Source organism: Panthera onca, chromosome A1, assembly GCF_046562875.1.
Source record: "Panthera onca isolate mPanOnc1 chromosome A1, mPanOnc1 haplotype 2, whole genome shotgun sequence".
Lineage (NCBI taxonomy): Eukaryota > Metazoa > Chordata > Mammalia > Carnivora > Felidae > Panthera > Panthera onca.
The window spans coordinates 225,486,224-225,507,907 of NC_138339.1; the positions used below are offsets into that span (position 1 = coordinate 225,486,224).

At 42.0% G+C, this 21,684-nt stretch overlaps 2 protein-coding genes across 5 annotated transcripts in view; one reads left to right on the forward strand and one right to left on the reverse strand.

Moving 5' to 3' along the window:
* Window positions 1-4,798: 4,798 nt before the first annotated feature.
* Window positions 4,799-14,522, reverse strand: CCNA1 (cyclin A1). 4 transcript variants are annotated; one of them, XM_060637343.3, is made up of 9 exons: window positions 14,408-14,522; window positions 12,987-13,175; window positions 9,636-9,882; window positions 9,325-9,449; window positions 8,699-8,922; window positions 7,427-7,631; window positions 6,326-6,439; window positions 5,352-5,485; window positions 4,799-5,063 (listed from the first exon to the last, which is right to left on the reverse strand). In XM_060637343.3, exons 2-9 carry the CDS (start codon window positions 13,149-13,151, stop codon window positions 5,012-5,014), a joined length of 1,266 nt encoding a protein of 421 aa, XP_060493326.2. In that variant the 5' UTR covers window positions 13,152-13,175; window positions 14,408-14,522; the 3' UTR covers window positions 4,799-5,011. The 4 variants fall into 4 exon arrangements, with proteins under 4 accessions (XP_060493326.2, XP_060493328.2, XP_060493329.2 ...); XM_060637345.3 differs by lacking the exon at window positions 14,408-14,522 and adding an exon at window positions 14,011-14,256; XM_060637346.3 differs by lacking the exon at window positions 14,408-14,522 and adding an exon at window positions 13,675-13,768.
* Window positions 14,523-14,585: 63 nt separating this feature from the next.
* The window catches only part of SPART (spartin), a 90,547-nt gene continuing 83,448 nt past the window's right edge, over window positions 14,586-21,684 (forward strand). Inside the window, exon 1 of the mRNA XM_060637341.3 lies at window positions 14,586-14,944. The gene's annotated coding sequence lies outside the window, so the exon portion shown is untranslated. The remainder of the gene's footprint in view (window positions 14,945-21,684) is intronic.

Sequence of the window (21,684 nt, forward strand, 5' to 3'; positions counted from 1 at the left end):
AGAGCTTACAGCTCAATTACAGTTCCCAGGCCTTTGCAGTAAGAATAGGTATGTTTTCTCCATGTTTCTATTCCCTCACCTGCTGAAAACAAGAATTCAGTGGGCGACTCCAGGGTAAGGATGGTTATGTGAAAACAAAGGCCCCCTTTTTCCTAATACACACTGGAGAGTGACATGAGAGAGAAACCCGTCATGTGATGAGCCACACAGGTTTGGGGTGGTTAAAGCAATCAATGCAGTCAACTTACCTAGTACCACCAGCATCACTCAGTTAATAGCCAAGTTGGAATTAGGACCCTGGTCTCCTAAGGGTCTTTGTGAAGGATAAATTCCTGGGTGAAAAGAGAAGGGCAGTACTGGCCTTTCACTGCATTTGTCTGCATCTTAGTTTCAATTCTTATAAAAGAATGAGCTGCTGTTAATCACCAGAAGAGCAGAAAGCACATTTTTAGATGAGAAAAGTTTGAAACAAGTTGTCTGAAGACTGACATACCCAACACCACAGATTGGTATCTGGTTGTAGTTCTCTCATTGTTAATTAAACTGAGGAGAGAAACCCCTTCCCAGTAGGTTAAGCTTAGTCTGATAAGCGGAAGCCAGCCCCATTCCCTCCATCTGGCATCTGTTCCAGACATTTCACTCACTGCTTATCTCCGGTTCAGTGTGGGACTGGCATAGCAGAGCAGGGACCCTGATAGCACTTTCCTTTTATTTTTGAGTCTGTAACTGCAGCATCAGCTGCTTGGAGAAACAAGGGGGTACAGAAGATACGCACAGCTCCTGCAGCTGGTGGTTCCAGAATCCAGGCTTCCACTGTGGGATTTGAATGTGATAACAAACATGTCCCGACCCACTGCCTCCATGAACTGAGTCAGGGCTTTATCAGAGTGAGTTCAGCTGTGTTCTGTTTGATGTACTATATATGCAGTGTCCATGCAGTTAAAAGGAATTCCACAGGGCCTTGGGCATGTATATAACAACTGCAGATTCCCTGCTGAGATTGTGGCTTTTGGTATCCTCTTTCTCCCTTTGCCTACCAACCAGTGGGGGGAAAAGTTGGTTGTCTTTGAATGTGATAGTCCATGCACTGGGCATAAAAGATGGGAGGTTGGCATGGATGTTACATGAAGGATGCCTCTACAGGTAACTCTTGATGATGCAGGGAAAGAGTAATCAACGTGAAGATCAACCGTTGGGGAGGGTGGGAGGACATATAGGATGAAAAGTTAATAGGATTATGAATCAGTTGAGAATATATATGTATTTGTAGCGTGTGGCTGAAACTAAATAGTAACCAGCCAACATTCCACTGTGTTCACTGCAGTGTGTAAACAGCCACACCAGTCATCTGGTTGATCAAGTTTAAAGGAGCAAATAAATTGATGCAAATAATAATATCTTGATTGATGTAAGCAGGAAACCTAGTCAGTGAAGGAGAGGAGTGAAGGGGAGGAGACAACTAAGGAGAAGCAAACATGTATAGCCTGGGTGAACACCTACCCCACAAGGTGACGAGGACCATGGGCCCAGTCACTCAACTACCTGCCCCAGTAAGCTTCATCCTCATGACAGACATTCAATCCACAGATCCTGGTTTGACTTGTTTTAACTTCTCTGTGTTACCTATGATCTCCTTCCCATAGCCCCTTTCCCCCATGCCTTTCCCCGTGTGCCTCTTCGCATCATTACACTAGTTAATTGAGCATTGGCCATTCAGTTTTTTAAGAATACCATCAAGTCCACAATCACTAATAAAAGTCATTTATTATTTCTAAGGGAAAGTCTTCCCTGAAGTAAAACTTTAACGGCGGACCACAGGTTTTGCATGCTGGGCCTTGCAGGAGGCTAAATAGAGTCACAGCCATGAGCCCCAAGGAGTATGTCCCATCCCCTCAATCTGGACACAGGAAACAGAAAGCCTGAGAGTACCTAGGCAAGGGAACTCTCAGCCAAACAGTGTGGACTTCAATTTCAAGGTTTTAGTGCTACATCAGGTCTAGATGTCTTAACGCTCTTGTGGGGAAAGCTTACTGGAATGACAGAGCAGCTTGGGTATATTCAGTTTCTTTCTTTGGCTCCTGATAATGGGTGGGCAAATGTGGTTTCCATTATCCTTTCTCATGGCCCACTTCAACAAGGGCCCCTCAATTTGTGGGAAAGGCCTGAAGCCACAGGCCAAAGAGACCACAGAGACGGGTGTGATACTCCCACATCCACAGCCCTGTCCCAACCAATTGCCTTCACTGGCTGGCAAGTAGCGGGTGGCGTGGGGCAGGGCAGGGAAAAAGATGTGGGAAAATCAAGAGAACAGAAAAACCATGGTATATTCATTTAACCTTCCACAATAGTATATAAATAACTAGGATTCTCCAGATAGTCTCTAAATACAGAGAAGCCTAAAACACATATCACTGAAGGATATGCAAGATAGTCAACAATCATTAAATTTTAAAAGGAAATGTTATTGTTTATGCACACATTCTTATGAAGTATAAAAACCCTGTGTGACCAACACCAAATTCAGGGAAGAAAAAAGAATGGGATGAAAGGAGGGCCACTGAATGAAGGCTGCTATTCTTTCTCCGGCTGGCTGGGAGGGCCACAGGCGACAGTTGTATTCTAGTTTTAAATAAAGTATTTCAGGGACACAAAAAAGTAATAAGACTAGCAAGTCAAAACTGAGAACCAGTTCTTTGCAACTGGCGGGTGTGTGTTGGGGGCTGGGAATGAGTGTGTGGAAATCGCTGGCAGCAAAGAACATAAGAATTATGGGTTCAGACCTCTATGTCCCTTAGTATGGTTTTGTGACCCAAAGTCAGGGTTAAATTTTGGACCCAGGTTAGCAACAAAATCCTCCTTTGCAAAATAATTCATAAGGAAGGACTATTTCTCAGGTCTCTGCCAGGTGAAGCAAAACATTCCAGAACAAGAATATCGCTAGCAAAAGAAAATGTTATTTTGTCAGGATTCCACATGGCCGCAGTTCGAGACAGGTAGGTTTCACGGGGAGTTGGTTGGCCTGTGTAAACTGGCAGAGGATGAGAGGAAGCTTCCCTGGCCAGGTCCCTCAAATCTTTTAAGGCCCGAAAGGGACAAACACAGCACTTCTACCACGAAAGTCTTAGCCTGAATTAGCCTCCCCCACTGCCTCCTCAGGAGAGGGCAATATTATGGCTCACCTAATAGTGCATGTCTGTTACACTGCCAAGTCCACAGGGTAGTTGGAAGGTAAGCACATCTATGCAGTGAACAGAAAGGTACCCAGTCATAAGTCAGGACGTGACATGACAGAGGCGCCCCTGTGGCTCAGTCAGTTGAGTGTCTGACTTAGGCTCAGGTCACCATCTCACGGTTCATGAGTTCGAGCCCCACGTGGGGCTCTGTGCTGACAGCTGAGACTGGAGCCTGCTTCCGATTCTGTGTCTCCCTCTATCTCTGCTGCTCCCCTGCTTACATTCTGTCTCTCTCTCAAAAATAAATAAAGATTAAAAAAAACTTGTTTTAAAGAAAAAGAACGTGACATTACAAATTGTGGATTATAGAACATAAAAACAGAAAACTCGGTAGTGATATAGGTCCTGTATCCCCTTGGTGAAACTCATGGAAAATAATTTACAGAATACTTAGGGAAGTGTTGATTTCTTCAGTGGAACCAGAAATGGAGACACCTTGAGAATGTTTATCTGCAGAGGGAAAAAAAAGGCAATGCTAAAACCTTTTTAGAGTTTGTGGGTACTTAAAACAAAAAAGTCTTCACAAAATTTGAAAATACGGCTGTATTTCTATACTAATAATTTCATTAGAGCTTGAAACTTAGTATTTGGAGTTAATTTCATCTACTACCATTTTACCAAAACTTATCTGGGTCTAATCTTTTCTATGTAAAGGGATCTAGAAAACACAAGTTTCCTGTCCTTCTTGCCTCCACAGAACCATGGGGACTGAGCCCGGGGACAGGTCTAGAGACGGGGCACACAGCACAGAAAGTTCATGTGTGCCCGCGGCCTCCTGGTTTGACATTTACAAAAGTTACATTCAGTCCCCAGTAAGTACCACCCTGCATCGGGTCAAGTGTACTCTTGATTTTCCTTCCAATCTTTAAAACAAAGTTGCAACAAATGGATGTTTTGGCAGTTTTCCTCACCTTGCATACTATGTGAGTGCTGCTGCAAGGGGCCATATAGGACTGTGTATGAACTGTAGGATAATCGGAGCTATGGCAGAGCTTAGTACGGACATCTCCCCAGGGACAACTATGAGGGGTCAGCTTCATTGTTCTGAAGTCCCACCCTGTGGTGAAATTTGCTTTTTCCATCTCTCTGAGCATCTTCTAAGGCTGAAATATATGCTTGATGGGTGACTAAATCAAAACTACACACTGACATAACCTACAAAATGAGTGTCATGTCCCTGGAGTAGAATTAAACGTAAATCACCCTTCAGAGGTACCTTGACCACACTCAGTCCTCAACTCACTGTCTTTACTCCATAGAGTCCAGGAGGGAAGTAGAATAGATAGTGCCTGTTTATGCCCCTGAGCTTGGGGTTCCTTCCTTTTCCCATTTATGGAGACCTATGTGAAAAGTCAAGAGACAGGAAGGAAAAACCCTCGGGGTAGCCATTTACCAAACATGAAAATCTCTGAATTCCTCAGAACACTTAATCCTAATAGCAGGCCAGATTTATGAAACCAGCTTAGGAGAACCCTTGAAATAGAGAGGACATTTAGAATGCTCCCCACTAAAACTCCAGGCAAGTACATCAGCCATCCTAATTAGTAAATAAGTCTAACTCATGATCATAAGGCAAGTTCTTTGTTTATTCTTTAAAAAATGTTAGATGACAGTACAAGCTACCAAAGTCTAAGAGAACCTAAATACATTTACATTTTTAAAAATATGTCATCTATATTGTAGCAACACTAGTTGATCCAACCTGCAGAAACCTATAAAAGTTAAGACGAATTCTGTTGATCTGGAGATTAAGTTCTGAAAGTGCTTCAGTAGGAAACTTATTGCAGAGGGAGAACTGCGGGTGGTTCCATGAGGGACACATGCATGTACCTGAAATGAGACCCAAAGGATTTCAGTGTTGTAAAATCTTGGGCCACAGAAAACTTTCAACAGTAATTGAACAGAAGTAGTTTCAACAGAAAGGAAGAAAGCTGTCCGACTGTATGTACTACAAGCTGACAAATTATACATCTGGACCTCTCTCAACTGATTTCCCCTGATTTAACATGCAAGCCTAGTACTAGAGATCCGACTTGTTCTATTTTTAATTCTGACATTCCTATAACCTATTAAAGCTTTAAATCAGTAAGCCCAGATAAGAAAATCTCAGAAACTTACTTTGAAGCCTTATACTTCTCCCTAATTGCTTGCTGAGGTCGATGGGGTATATCGAGGCATGCTTTATGTAGCTCACTCAGGCAAGGCACAATTTCATTTAATGAATAGCCTGTAAATGCAGCCAGGGTTTCTGGCTAATCAAGACAAAAGAAAAAACTGCATCATATAACTTCATAAGATTATCAGAAAGCTGAAGATAAAACTGTGAAATAAAGGAAATTGATCACTTAGGAAGTATCCACATTCATCTCAAAAGAAACTGTAATCCTCCTTCAGTGACTTTAGAAAAAAAATATTAGGAAGAACAGTCAGAGTTCTCAATTTGCTCATATTACATTATTTATAATGCTCGGTTTGGGACAAGTTACTTTGACCTATTCCCTCATGAGCAGGATTTTTACTGGTCCCTAAAGAGCCTCTACTTACCAGACACCATATTTACATAGAATATGAAAGATTCTTAGTGAAAAGTAGGATAGTAAATAAGTATTCTAGAAAGTAAAAGTAGACATGCCACTTCTTTCAGCACAAAAGGAAGCCTTCAGAAGCAAATCAAGGGATCCATTTTCAATCTTGCCTCTTCTTGGACCGAGAGGCAATACTAACTGCCCTGTTTCCTTGAAAACTTGCTGCGACCTTCTGACCATCCTAAGTGGATCCAGGTTGTTTTACACAGAGGGGAAAAGTCAACAACTTTTGCTCACCTTGTATGAGGGGGGCATTGGGGTTTCCAGGCCTGCTTCTTTTCAATAAGCATGCCAACACCATCTCCTTGACTCCCTGCAATCTCTACTCCAAGTCACTGAGTCAAAGTCATAAAGGCTGACCTGTAAGACTCAGTGGCATATTGGAATCTGCTGGCAAGACAACCAGTTCCTTATTAAACCAACTCTCCCTCACTCTAAGCCTTGGGAGTTACTGAACAGATTTTTACATAGGCCTTGAATCTCATCTAGAAAGAAGCAGAATCTTACCCAGAAGTGCCTGTTCACAGTATAGTTTGCCAGGCAATATGCTGCTGCAGCTATCAATGAAGGAAGATATTTCAAGAATGGGTCAGCTTCAAGTAGACTCAGTTCTGCTACATACTAAGCACAAGAGAGAAAATCCCAGTGGAATTAGAAATGTGACTAAGGTTACACGTAAACCTAGAAATGTCAAGGGAAAAAAAATTGTCTTATCTTTGTTCATCCTGTATCTAATGATGAGCAGACAAAAACAGGTGCTCAAAATTATTCACTTTATTAATTATTCAAATTAATAATTGCTATGTCTGTTCATAACCGGAATAACATTTATGTTGTAGTAAATGTCAGTATACAAGTATTTGGTCCACTTGCACGTTATATATGATAGATTAACTTATACTAGTACTACAGACTTATGCTAGTCAGGTAAAGTAGCACTGTTCTGGCCACTAGTGTGGAAGAGTCTTTGGCCAATGGCAAAAACACAACCATATTGAAGCTATTAATTTGTCAGGCAAATGCATTCAGTTCAGAGGCTAGAACAGTACCTCTGAGAACTTGTTAGATTAGAAGAAACATACTGTGAAACTTACACGTACCCATATTACTTTTTGCATAGCATATACATACCAGATATACGGATATACTAGCTCATAGTATCGTGGTTAGAAAGCAAGTTTTCTAAATCAGTACTTCAGTGCCTTCAACTCAAGTACTATAACCTCAGATGACCAAATAATGCTTCATCACTTAATACGTCAGGATAAGATTAGAGCCAAATAAAAACCGCATTTACTTTGTTCCCATTCTGTAAACCTAAGAAGAGGTATTGCTCGCGTGTGGTCTGTACCCGACAAGGGAACAGCTTCCAAACTTGTATTTCTTTAAGAGTTGGGTGATTAGACAATCCATGCCTACCAAACGTGATCAACCATAATGTCTTGGAACCACAAATCATGGTCCTAAGATTAGCTCCCTTGCATTCCTAAGGAGTTTTTCTGTGCCTAAGACAAAGAACTAAAAGGGAAGGAAGAACTGAAGGATGATCAGGAAAGACTACTTTTTACTCTCCTTGGCTCCCAAGTTCCTGGAAGTCACGTGGCCTACCTTGGCCAAATTTTCAGTCCTGACGCACACTCCTTGTCTCCTTAAGTACTGGAGGAGAAACTGGTTAGTGGTTGGCACGGTCAGATCAAAAGTTAGGACTTTCAGGAGCAGGTGTTCCATCCTTAATAGTTGTCGTTTTGTGTAAGTGTCATCAGTTATATAGACAAACTCGTCTACTTCAGGTGGATATATTTCTTCATATTTCCTGTGAAAGGTAGAGAGTTTTTGGAAGTAAAGCTTGGAACCTGCGTTCTCACAACCATGCCTTTTGTGCGGCCCTCGCAGACTTTACTTTTTATCCGCATACCCACTTAAGTATCACTAAATGGTACTGGCCTGGAAAATATTAGGAGCTTGGTGCCAGAACCAGAACATGAGTATTAATGTTGTACTTATCGCTAGGAATAGTAACAGAAACAATTTCCAACTGAGGATTTTAGGTTTTGGCCTCTGATAGGCTGAAAGATTCCGAATGACAGACACACAGATAAATTCGTCTTAATTCTAGAGACCTCACTCATCTTGTGGGAAAGAATGTTATATTGAACACAATAGTTGAACAAAAATTCCTTAGAACTTAGGTCTTTAAAAAGATCATGTTCAGAATTCCCTAATGAATTAGCAAGTGAGGCTATGTATCCAAGAATAAAATAATGATATAATTTCATTATTACCAACTTTTGTTTTTGTTTCTGCTTTCTGTAGGGGAATTTTGGCAAGTTTCTAGGCATATTAACTAGAATATCTGAGACAAAAAGATAGAAGAAACTACCATCCACCACAGGTCACTTAATTAAAGGCAGCTCAGCCACAAGCCAGCTCTTTTTTGTACACAATGAGCTGTTATTATGAATGACTGATAGTAACAGGAACAAGCTGAAATTGTAACCAAATAAACTGTGCTATTACCATTTGCTAGATCCTGAAGATGGCTTTTCTATAACCAAAATCTTTTATATAACCAAAATATTTTTGTATTAGAATGCAGTCAAAAGACCACCCTGCAAAAGTTAAATTGGATCTTGAATCTGAGCTGATGGCTGCCTCAGTCATGATACTGACCTTGTTGCTATAAATCTTAAATACCTGATTTGAAGAGTGAAAGTGTGTTAAGATTCAGTTTGTCAGTAAATACTGCAAAAATGATGATACTTTATCAAGGAGGTATGAGTAAGCTTTAGTTATAAAGCACTGCATTTCCTCAATAAAAGGGAAACAGAATCAAGCGTTTTGACAGGCTGCAGTCCTACATCAAGCTGAAAGAACACTTACGAAGCCAGAAGAATAGCTGCCGTTCCCACAAGCTGCAGTTTCCCTCTCAGAACAGACATGCACGAAAGAAACCTGTCCAGGAAGTTGACGGCCAGGTAGAGAGTCTCTGCTCGAAGCTTATACTCTTCGCCGACCTCAACCAGCCAGTCCACCAGAATTGTTCGCATGCCTTCTGTGATGTCTGGTTGCTTCCTCATGTAGTGTGCTTTGGGCCTGTGTCTTATCTGTGTGGAAAAAGAGTTTTGACACTTAAATCGTTGCCCTATCATAAAGATCACTCCACAGCACAGTTGCTATTTCAAAAAAGAATCTCGTGAGCAAAGGTTAAGAAGACACTGATCAAGAGCCAAAGAAATCTTTAGATAACAAATAACTTAAAGGAGGGGTGGAAATAGCAATATGGCTTATTACTAAGAGTGAAATACTTAATGTACAACCCCTCTGAATCATGGAGAAATAGTCCAGGTAATTGCTACTCGCCTCACAACTGTTATTTTTCATAGATCTTCCTATGTTTAGATGTCATAAGAATGCTCTTCACTAATGGTTATGGCCAAGAGTTTATAACTATCTTATTATTAAATGTTTTGGGTGCTGGAAATTGAAACAGAATTTGGAAAACTCACTTCAGCTTCTCTAAGGTACTGATGAATTTCTTCAGCATATTCAGTCACATTTATCACATCTGTACCAAAATCTGGTGCATCTTCAGACTGGGAATGGAGAGATGAATCTACCAGCATAGGGGAAACTGTGGGGGTTCAACATTATCAGGTAAGACATTGAATTTAAAAATTCATTCCAACCACTAACCCTCCACAGGCAGTTGTGAAAATAAGTCATTACATCATGGATTTCTCCTGCTAGTTACATGCTATTGAATGCTATAGGCAATTATGAACACGGGGTACCATCGGCCTTAGGTGAGTCAGATTACCTGTGCTAAAATCCAGCAGGAAGTGAAGGTCTGACTGGAGTGTGCTGGTGTCTACCTCATACACATCCTCAAATGCCATCCCCTCTCTCCCTGTGCAGCTGTCTCCGTCCCCCTGCTCAGGCCCATCCATGTAGATATCAAATCCTTGCTTGGCTGGCACCTGGCCCCCGCAGTCAGCGAGCACTTTCTTTCCAGCTGGAGGGAAGACATTTTCTGATCCAGAAAAACACCTGATTGTTGTAATCCCCTAGAAGAGAGTTAAGTTTTTTGTCAGAGGTCACCCCAAAGATTGTATAGGTGATGTAAGCCTGTGTGACTCAAACCAGGAGGCTGGGAAGATGAAAGGAGGCTTAAATTGAAATATCTAGGTCTGAAATTTAATTTCAGAAAATGAAGCTTCCAAAGTATGACTTCTCCCTTATCTTTGTCTACATCTGACATTTGGGAAAAGAGCTACCTGTAATTTGTCATCTTCCTCACGTATTTATCAAAGGGGACTCAAGATTATAGAAAAAAGGGAAAGCACAGCTTTCCTCCAAAATGAAATAGGTATTACAAGGGGAGAAGGGGATTGTTAATTGCCTTTCATACTTGTAGCCTTATGGGATTTCGTAAGTACCAGCAAAGCTCTCACACACAGTCACTGAGTTCCTGTAGTCTTCCTCCTTAAATAGCTTTTAGTCAGTAAGCTCCTCTAAAGTTCCCATTTTATACCCTGTTATTTAGAAACATGATCATTTTAGAAACTCATACTACTAACTTCTCTTACAAAGCCATAGAATCTTTTGTATGACATAATGTAATGTAATTACCTTGGGGAAATCTATCTCTCAATCCCTTTTCTTTATCCCTGTAGCATCGCAGTGTACAAACCCTCCATGAACAAGCACGTTATCGTGAGTCATGCAGGAAGGCCTGAATGCTGCTGAACCAGGGTAGGTGGGCAAGGTTTATGAATCTGAGTTATATTTAGGAAAATGTTAGATCTAGCTACTGTATTAACATTTTATTGTTTATAATTAATCTTGGTGTTTCCTTTAGAGGCTACTTTCAAGTTAGTATGTGTTTTCCGTAACTTTCCCTTGTATCTAGCAAATTAACTATCTGGCTTACTTCTAGTAAGAAAAAAAACTCCTTAAGATAGTACTAGAAAAGAAATAATGGAATATAAAGGACCAAAATCATAAGTTACTAGAACCATGATTCCAAGTTACTACCAAGTTTGACTTTTGCTCAAAGATATATGTATGCGGGATGAGACATATATTCATCAAATAAATACTTACTGATCATCTACTATGTACCAGACACTGTTCTAGGTGCCCAGAATTTAGCAGTGAACAAAATGTTCAAGAAGGTTTGCCCTCATGGAGTTCATATTCTAGCTCAGAGATAGGGAAAGATAAGACAAGACCTAATACACTGGATAGTGTTAAGTGCTTTGGAGGAGAAGAACACAGCGAAAAGAGAGTCCTTGCCATTTTTAAACAGCGTGATCATGGAAGGTCCTAATGAAGAGGACAGAGTTGAGCAACGATATGAATGAGGTAAGGGAGTAAGTCACAGAAATAGAGGGGGGAAGTGCATTCTGAGCAGAGGGAACAGCATGGGTAAATGCCTGGATGTTCAAGTATGTCTTAGAGACACAGCAAAGAGCAGACAAAGAGCAAAGAGCAGCGAAGGGCAGGGTGAGAAAGAGAGTAGTGTAGGTCACAAAGTCAGAAAGAAAAGAGAAGCCAGATCAGGTAGGCCTTACCACAGACCATTTAAGACTGTCTGCTACTCAGAGGTGGGAAGCCACTGCAGAAGCCACTGGGCAGAGGAGTGGTATCATCTGATTTGTTTTAATACGATCACCCTGGCTGTGTATATGTACAGAGAACAAGTAAGATGAGTAAGATGACCAGTTATGAAAGTTGTAAATTCTCAGTGAGACACAAGAGAGATCTGAACCAGTGTTAACAGCAGTAAAGATTAAGAGGTAAAGGGATTCCAGACATTTTAAAAACGAGCCAATATTATTTTCCCAGAAAATCTGATGTGAGGTGGGAGAAAAAGAGTCAAAGATGACAAACGTTTTGGGGCTGAATAATAGGAAGGATGGATATTCCATTTACTGAGATGAGGAAGACTTTTGGAACGGTTATTTGGGGCTAGGGTTAGTGTTTGGTTTTGCACAAATTTGAGATGTCTGTTACATGGTCCAAGAGAAGATGTCAGGTAGGCTGCTAAATACGTGAGCCTATAATATAGCTGAGAGGTCCAGACCAGAGATAAAAGTATACGTCATCAACAGATAGATGGTACTTAATGCTAACAGGCTTGAGAGATTGCTTAGGGAGTACATTGCAGATTCAGATCAAATACCAAGCCCTGAGTATTCTTTCAGAGATTGGATAAAGAAGAAACAGGATATTGAGGCTGAACAGCCAATGACCTACGTAGACAACAAGGAGAGAGTGCTGTTCCCCAGGCGGAGTGAGAAGAAGTTACCTCAAGAAATAAAGAAAAGTCAACTATGTCAAATGTTGCCAGATCAGTCAAGTAAGGACAGGACTAAGAACTGAGTCAAAAGAGAACAAGTGAACCTGATATCCTAATCCTCCTCCTGTTGGAGTTTATAGTCTAGCAGGATAGACAAACTCAAGAATTATTGCTATAAAATGGGTAGTCACTACAAAGAGCTGTGAAGTTGAAAGGTTAAGATGGAAAAAAATTACAGTATATTTGTATGCTTGAGTTTAACCGAGTAGACAAGACTGAGGAGAGAAAGATGAGTTGCTGGAATGACATCCTAGAAGAAGCAAGAGGGTATAAGGTATACTGCACATGTTGGGGGAGTGGGGGGGAGTTCACCTTGCATAAGATCAGGGACACATAAGGCATACAGTGGGATGTAGATGGCAGAGCACACTTTTTGAAGTAATTTCGCCTAGCCTTATCCCATCCGGATTCTAACACCATCTCCAATGAACACAGCAAAGATTTTTCAGGATTGCCTCAGGCATGACCTATGTCAGTACTGGAGGAACCCCAGTTCCATAATTTATTTTGGTGCATCAATATTTCCTCTTAGCCCAGTGCTTAAATGGCTTTACATATACTTAAAAGATTCAAACAGTTCCTAGAGCTATTTCCTTGATATTAGAAAAATAATAAAATAATTCACTATTTCTGGTTGGAAAGGGGACCAAAGTGATCTTTAACAAAATCAATGTCCCTATCGTCCAGATTCCAGGGCTGGAATACTCATGGGTATTTGTTGGTAAAACTGCAAGAAAAACCCACCTCCCACCATGATGTAATAGCCCTTCTCAACAACCAGCTTCCACAGCAGTTCTCAGTCATTACCTGGCCACAGGACCTCCTGTACTGTCCATTCTCAGTTAGCACCCCTAGCACTGTTCTTTGTGGGGGATCCTGGCCAAGCTGGGCTCTGGTTACCATCTGACAGCCATCAGGACCTCGAGACAGTGGAACTAGGGCTACTCCGCTTTTGGAGCCGCTGCAGTGCATACCCTCGGTCTCCACCGGGTGCAGCTAGAGAAGGAGAAACAGACAAGCCAACGGTTAGTAACCTATTCCACCTTGGGCTCCAAAGCATGCAGTGAATATCTAGGAGGGAGAGCACTCAGATAAATGATTTTCCCTACAATTATTAGGGCTGAAAAGAAAAGCGTGAGCCACGATGCAAGTGATCAAAGCTGCTTTGAACCAAAACAGTAATTTGAATCTCTCAAGACTTTCTTCCAAGACCTGGTGTGACGGCTGGAGGGAGAGATTAATCCTGACAAACCTCCGAGCCAGGATACTAAACGCCACGTTAATCGGGAGTCTGAAACCACAAGCTCGAATCTTCGAGTCTTTCCCGACTGCTATGCTTATCTTATCCCGCACCACCCCCCACCTCCCTGCAAACAAAAGACCCAGGATACATCACTGCGGGAAAGTACGTCCCCTTCCCAAATGACAAGCAGGGTTCTCCTCCGCGGCCCTCCTTCCACCAGATAGAAGGCCCCAAAACCTGCTTGGAACCCACAGAGGGCCTTGCTCTTCTCAGCTCTATATCTTTATATAAATCTCGAACAATTAGCAAGTGCACACGAGGATTGGGAATGAGGGGCCGCCGGAGGGGGCGGGGCGGGGGCGGGGCGGGGGCGGGAGGGACAGAGGTGTTAATAGATTCCAGCGGGGGCGCTGGCCTCCCAGCGGCGGCGGCCCGGGCGCTCAGTGCTAATTACTTTCAACCCCCCCTCCCCCGCGTCTGTTGAATCGGCCAATCAGCGGCGCTCCCGGGCCCCGCGGGGGCCGCTTCCATGCCAACCGCAGCGGGCGTGCGCGCTGTGGGGCCGCATCGCCATGACGACCTCCTCACCTGACACGCTTCGGGCGGACGCGCCGCGACCCCTGGGCGTTCAGAGCCGGGCGGGGCCAACGGGCGGTGGTCCCCAGCTGCCCCAGCACCGCCCTGCCCGGGCGTGCTAGGGCAGGCGGTCGCGGTCGGCACACGCGCCCCTTCGGGCCAGCGCCCCCGGCCTGGGAGGGAGGAAGGCGGCCCACCCCGCGATGGCCAGGGCTTTGGAAGGGACTGTTTCCGTGAACCCGTTCTTCCAACAGCCGCTAACTCCTCCCGCTAACGTCTTTTCCCCGGCCCGCTCCTGAGAACCTTGGCTCGGGAGAGCGACGCGGGGCCCTCGGGGCTGCGCAGGCTGCGGCGCCCTGACCGCGCCCGCCCGAGGGCGCGGCTCGCTCCCAGTCCCCGGCTCACACACCTACACTTCCTCCCAGAGAGAGGCCGGGAAGCAGCGGGCTGGCCCCAGGTTTCTGCCGGGGCCTCCAGTCCATGGTGGCGGCTTGCCTTCGGTCATTTTGGGTCCTTGTGCACCAGAGGCCGCACCTGGCCGGCTCGGTTCCGGTGCATGAAACCCGGCAGGGCGAGAGAGATTGGGGTTTTAGGTTCGCAAGTGGTGTTCGCAGTCCCCTTTAGAGGTGTTCCCAGTCGGGTTCCGGCAGGCACTGCGTGAAGCGGGTCTAGGAACAGCGAGCTAGCGGCCCAGGAAGAGGAAGGAACACAGGTGGCAGCACTGGGGCCTGGGACGTTGAGAGAGCCTCGGAAGTGGGGGCTAGGCAGGTGGCCTGGGCACGTGGGAAGAGAAATCCCTGAACTGGAAGCCCATGGCCAGGTAGCGAGAAAGCAGAGGACCTTACATGGGGAGAAGGGGGCCTGGCCACGCAGGAAGGGAGGAGAGGGTTCTTGAACCCGGGGAGCTCTGGCACCCAGCAGAGGTGACTGGCGACTGGCAAAACAGGTAAAATAACCTTAAACTTTATTATTATTTTATAAAAATGCGTGTACACCCAAACACATATTGCATAGTGTTACTGCTTTCGTCTTGTTTTGTTTTTATTTTAAACACGCGTCCCAAATTTCTAAAGCAGACCCCCAAAGGCCATTTAAATGACCACTTTACGAAATGGTTAGTTACGGCTTCCTCCTTATTTTGAATGGAAATGATGGTTAATCTTACCAAAAAAAAAAAAAAAAAAAAATTTTTTTTTAAGTGGTTTTCATTAGCGAGCTGGGTATGCATTATTTTAATAGGAAAATTGAAGTATTCTACCGAAAGTGCCTACGAAAGCATTTTATCCAGTCAGCTGTGGAGGAAGTTGGGAAGCATCTTGGAAATCAGTGCAAAAAGAGCACGGAAACTGCCCTTGCTTAGTATGAAACTAGTTTTAATCACGTTTATCACCCACTCTCCATTGGGAGGTCGCAATCCCCTCGAACCCTGGAATTCCTATGTCTTTGGAAATGAAGGCAAAGCAGGATCCCTGGTAACCTCTTGATTGTGGCAATGGATGAGTCAGATGCAAGCAGAGACCAAATGGTCCACTTTGCAAGGTGCCTCTACCTGGTGGAGGAAAAGAGCCTTTCTGCCCTCTTGGGGACACTGTCGTGACTTCTGGGGACACTGAAGGCCTCATACGATGAATTCTGTCTGGGAGGGAGTAGTTGGTGGCAAGTCTTGCCTAGAACGATGGTTGCTTTGGTAGATTCAAGAGCTCCCTGCGCTCATGTGACCTGACCTTAGGTATGCCCCTTCTGGTTTCTTAGACAGAATTGACCGAAAAACCTCACTCCTTGCCTTTCTTCCTAAACAAAGGAGCCAGTGCAGTGTTTGTTCTGGCAGCCTGTGGTTTTGATCCTCTCTTCTGATTGGAGCTTGAGCAGGGAAAGGGTAGTGCTAGGCTCTTTCAGAGGCAGCTCTTTGAAGTTGGGTATACCCGTGACCTTAATCTAGTCGGGACAAGAAGACAGGCTACTAAGTTGTCTAGTGTCTCTTAGCTGTCCTGGGTCTGAAAACTGCCGTCAGACAAAGAAAATAACTTGTAACAAGGTGGAATCCTCGAATTATTTTCATAATCCTTTCCCCCTACCTTTTCTCATGTGAGTAGTTGCAGCCTAATTCTGCCTTAATACATATGAAATATTATTATCATTACATCTTACCATCCTCTCTTTCCACTTTGATAAACTTGGCAAAGGGAAGTGACACGTGGCTTATGATTTTATTGTGATGCCTTAGAATTACATATTAAATCACGGTAGTCTTCTGGTCAGATCTTAAATTGGGGAATAATTTAGATGAACTGATATTTATATATATTTTTTATGTGTAGGCATATAAATCCAAACATTTGTATAACTTGTGCGATATTATCGCTTTCTTGACCTAAATCTTCAGTAAGTATTTGAACAAGTAATGATTTATGGCATAAAAAACAAACAGCTGATAAATAAGAGCACAATTTTCATTAAAAATTTAAACCAACAACTTGGCCTTGTAATTTAGACAAATAGGAGCAGAGAGAATAGAACAGACTTTCTCACAAATTATATGGTTTTTGTGAGCTGCGTAGTTACAATTTTGCTGTTATAGCAAAATCAGAATTAGAACTCAAAGTTAAGTCAATTTTAAATGTCTGCATGTTTTACATGAACTATATATTTGTTAATATATTGAGAAGTGAACCGTACATTTAACTGTAAATACATCTTTAATGTCTAAAAGACTTGGGGAAACTTACATACTGATACCACACTTTTCTTAGCTTAAAAATTAGCTGGTCAGCATTTCTGCCTGGTATTCAGTACTCAGCTAGTTTTGACATGGGATTAATTTCCATAATAAGGATGACAGCTGAATTCTTCACTAGGAATTTTGAAAACCCAACAGTCCTTTTAAAATCAATTCCTCTCCCCTCCAAATTACAATCTTTTCTGTTTGTCAGCAATTACCTTGCATTTCAGAAGCTGTTATTACTTCTATTACATTTGCTCATGGTAGCTAGTAATTAACCTCCTGTTCAAACATTTCAGTTTTCATTAATTTGTATGAAATCAAGTTGATTTTCTGCATAGGGCTGAAAAATATATGAAAAAGTAGAAGAGCCTTTTTTTTTTTTTTTTTTAAGGACAGATGTCCTTTCAGGGACATATGTTGCTTATTCATAGACCTACCTTTGCCATGATACATTTAATTTCACAATATAGCTATAATAGTGAGGTGAGGGACAGATGTTGGGGCTGGTGGGCAATTTGTGACCTTTTAGCCCACATCATTCCGGGGAAGATGACCAAAGGGTCAAGGAAGCCCAGTTTGAGAAGTAGTCCAAAATGTATAACCTTAGGAAGCAGGCATCCTTGGAAGGTGCAAAGTGGAGCCCTTCATACATAACAGGTGAGGTGAATTTTCCTTAAAATTTGTGAAGTTGCTTTCTCTGAGGGAAAATAGTTTGGATACACGAGACTAGCCAAAGTCTACTATTCATTCACTCCTTTTACAAATATTTTTGAGCATCCATTTTATACCAGGCAATAACTAGGTATGGAACAGCAATTAAAAATGATTCCTGCCCTCAAAGAGCTTTTTGTTCCAGGCAGAAAGATGGTAAACAGGTAGTTATGGTGAAGCATAATTAGTGTTTATTTCACCGTGGAGGACATAGATATATAAACAGGGAGCGTTTGGAGCTTAGAGAAAAGGAATAAAACATGCTGTAGAGATTTGGAAGCAGCATCCAGATCTGACAATAAAGATGATTAAAGTAAAAAAAAAAAAAAAAAATGGCAGGGCAGATGGTATAGTCTACATATATCCTAGAAAGGGGGAGCCCAAAGAACAAGAATTTTCAGCTGTGTTTATCCAGTACCTTCCAAAGGAGAGCAATAAACTGTGATGTCCAAAAATAGCCCATAAGTATGTCTCTACTGGCTCTGGGACAGACTCCACAGCAACTATCTCATGAAGAAATCAACCTCCCAAGGACTTGGATAAGAGGAAGAAGGTTCTAGTGACTTTAGTTACCAAGACCCAGTCCCTAATAATGTGCTCAACTAGAGGTACACAATTAAAATCAGATACCTCTGGCTGCAGAGTTGAGTTCTCAGGGAGTAGCCTCTCCAAGATTCTACACCAAGGGAAAAATAAGTTTCAATGGGATGATGGAGCCATTGTAGTTTAAATAATTTTTTAAAGTTTTGAGTTGCCAGATCTTTGCTGAAAATCTCTTATTAGAGGAAGTCAAGAATTTGGATTTTACACAATCTTTCATAGGTCTAAAATTCATTTCACAACTCATGTTAATATGAAGTCATTGCATCCTTAAAATTAACTGTCATTTACTGGTTATATCCTTTCCATTAATAGTCCTATTTGTACCAGTTTTTCTTTGCAAATCAATTATTGTACCATCAATTTTGTGACACAGTAGATTCCATAAAATAGTTTTCCTGTGTTTCACATTTGTCTCTAATTATCTCAGTCCCTAATCTGAAAGTGTTATAGAATTTCCATGTCAGCTGCCTGTGTCTTATTGTCTAAATACTGTATCTGAGGACAGGCTCATTCTGTGTTAATGTCAGCAGCCATTAATATTATCTGCCTATTAATATTTTTGTTCATTCAATCCTGTTGTCAGTAAATCACAGAATATTTGTAAAATTTGTTTTGCCTCAGTCCTTTTATCGCTCATCTATAGTAGTATCAACCGTAGTCACAGCAAATGACGTTAGTTCCCATTCTAAACTTAGATTCTTCGCAGCGCACCTGGGTGGCTCAGTTGGTTGAGCTTCCAGCTCTTGGTTTCAGATCATGAACCTTACAGTTCATGAGTTCAATCCCTGCGTTGGGCTCTGTGCTGACCCTGTGGAGCCTGCTTGGAATTCTCTCTCTCCCTCTCTCTCTCTGTCCCTCCCCTGCTCATGTATGCAGGTGTGTGTGCACTCTCTCTCTCAAAATAAGTAAAAACTTAAAAAAATTATAAACTTAGATTGTTAGAAAAACAAAATTTTCCATGCTAAAGACAAAAAAAAAAAAAAAAATCCAAACTTTGCCGTAGAACTATTATACCATTTTGATTACAATCAGAACTATTTAGCCTAAAGAATTTATATAGTCCTCACTTGTGAAAATTCTATCTGGATAGAAGACATCTCAAATTCATATAACTTTTCCTATAGCAACAATGAGTCATAAAGTTGTCTGCATGTATGTATATGTGTTCTGTTTTAGGCATTTGATATATTTTCTGACTAAATGAGGCAGCTTAGTTATTTGTTCATATTGCCAAAATTGTTTTATTATCATTGATGAACCTTTTCTCTAGTCCGCAGTCAAAACCACTGTATCCATCTGAAGTGCATTGTGTTCTATATATGAAGAGCCTTAGCTAAACAAACCCTAGGATTATAAAAGCCCCTTGTCACTGCTGTCCTTCCATCTATCTGACCCTTATGTTGCAGAGTAACATCACCTAGACATCTCTGTCTAACTTCCCATCTCTGATTCCTCTTTCCCCCTGGAGTTCCCTTGCTTTCTTCCTCTTTTGGGTGGTGGCCCAAGCCACTGAAGATTTCATAGTTGGAGAGACTTTCCCATCCACCCCTCTCCCTTCCACATGCAAACCTCTCAAATGGAGCTCATTGTGTGCTATTGCCACCGTGTGGTCATATCTTTTCCCTTGATGAATTCCCAAATCCCTGAGCCTACAGATAATGTAAGTGTACAAGAGGAGAAACACATTCATTGCTTTAAATTGCTTTCACAAGGCTGTATGGGTTTTTTTTTCTCTTAATTTTAGTAAATTCAGAATTTGGCACTCATTGAAAAATATGCTTAGACCTGGCAAGCTAGAAGAATACTTGGAGGTCGTGTCATTAAACCCTGACCTATATAGGTGAGGACACATGGGTTCAGACTTCTCTTTTCTCAATAAAAAAAGAAGTCATTATTAAAGAGAGAAATTAACAGCAACATGCAGAAGGTTGAAACTAGACCACTTTCTCACACCATTCACAAAAATAAACTGAAAATGGATAAAGGACCTGAATGTGAGACAGGAAACCATCAAAACCCTAGAGGAGAAAGCAGGAAAAGACCTCTCTGACCTCAGCCATAGCAATCTCTTACTCGACACATCCCCAAAGGCAAGGGAATTAAAAGCAAAAGTGAATTACTGGGACCTTATGAAGATAAAAGGCTTCTGCACAGCAAAGGAAACAACCAACAAAACTAAAAGGCAACCAACGGAATGGGAAAAGATATTTGCAAATGACATATCGGACAAAGGGCTAGTATCCAAAATCTATAAAGAGCTCACCAAACTCCACACCCGAAAAACAAATAACCCAGTGAAGAAATGGGCAGAAAACATGAATAGACACTTCTCTAAAGAAGACATCCAGATGGCCAACAGGCACATGAAAAGATGTTCAACGTCGCTCCTTATCAGGGAAATACAAATCAAAACCACACTCAGATATCACCTCACGCCAGTCAGGGTGGCCAAAATGAACAAATCAGGAGACTATAGATGCTGGAGAGGATGTGGAGAAACGGGAACCCTCTTGCACTGTTGGTGGGAATGCAAATTGGTGCAGCTGCTCTGGAAAGCAGTGTGGAGGTTCCTCAGAAAATTAAAAATAGACCTACCCTATGACCCAGCAATAGGAATTTACCCAAGGGATACAGGAGTACTGATGCATAGGGGCACTTGTACCCCAATGTTTATAGCAGCACTCTCAACAATAGCCAAATTATGGAAAGAGCCTAAATGTCCATCAACTGATGAATGGATAAAGAAATTGTGGTTTATATACACAATGGAATACTACGTGGCAATGAGAAAGAATGAAATATGGCCTTTTGTAGCAACGTGGATGGAACTGGAGAGTGTGATGCTAAGTGAAATAAGCCATACAGAGAAAGACAGATACCATATGGTTTCACTCTTATATGGATCCTGAGAAACTTAACAGAAACCCATGGGGGAGGGGAAGGGAAAAAAAAAAAAGAGGTTAGAGTGGGAGAGAGCCAAAGCATAAGAGACTCTTAAAAACTGAGAACAAACTGAGGGTTGATGGGGGGTGGGAGGGAGGGGAGGGTGGGTGATGGGTATTGAGGAGGGCACCTTTTGGGATGAGCACTGGGTGTTGTATGGAAACCAATTTGACAATAAAATTCATATATTAAAAAAAAAAAGAGAAATTATGGCACGTTACAGGATCATACCAACAGTACTGTCCAATAAAACTCTGCAATGATAGAAATGTTCTGTATCTGCACTGTCCACTATAGTGATCAGTGGCCAGATGTAGCTGTTGAGCATTTGATATGCCAATGCAACTGAAGAACTGCATTTTTAATTTAATTTACATAGTCACATGTAGCTATTGGTCAAGGCAGGATAAAATATTTAGTGGTTGGGAACAGTCATAGTGCATTAATAGACATCATGGACAGTTTCATTCTACAGTATGCAAATGTAAGTGTTTTCCTTGACTAACTTCCTCCTAAGTTATTCTTATACTTCTTCTATAAATTATTCTTACATTTCATAATTTGGGGTAAAGTGCACCAATAATTAATGATATGAAAGCGTGTATTCATTGTAGGTTCTTTGAGAGACATTGAGTTCATGCAGTTCATAAAGAAGACCCATTTATAAATGAACAAGGAGAGTTTATCCAGAAATTACATGTTCCTTG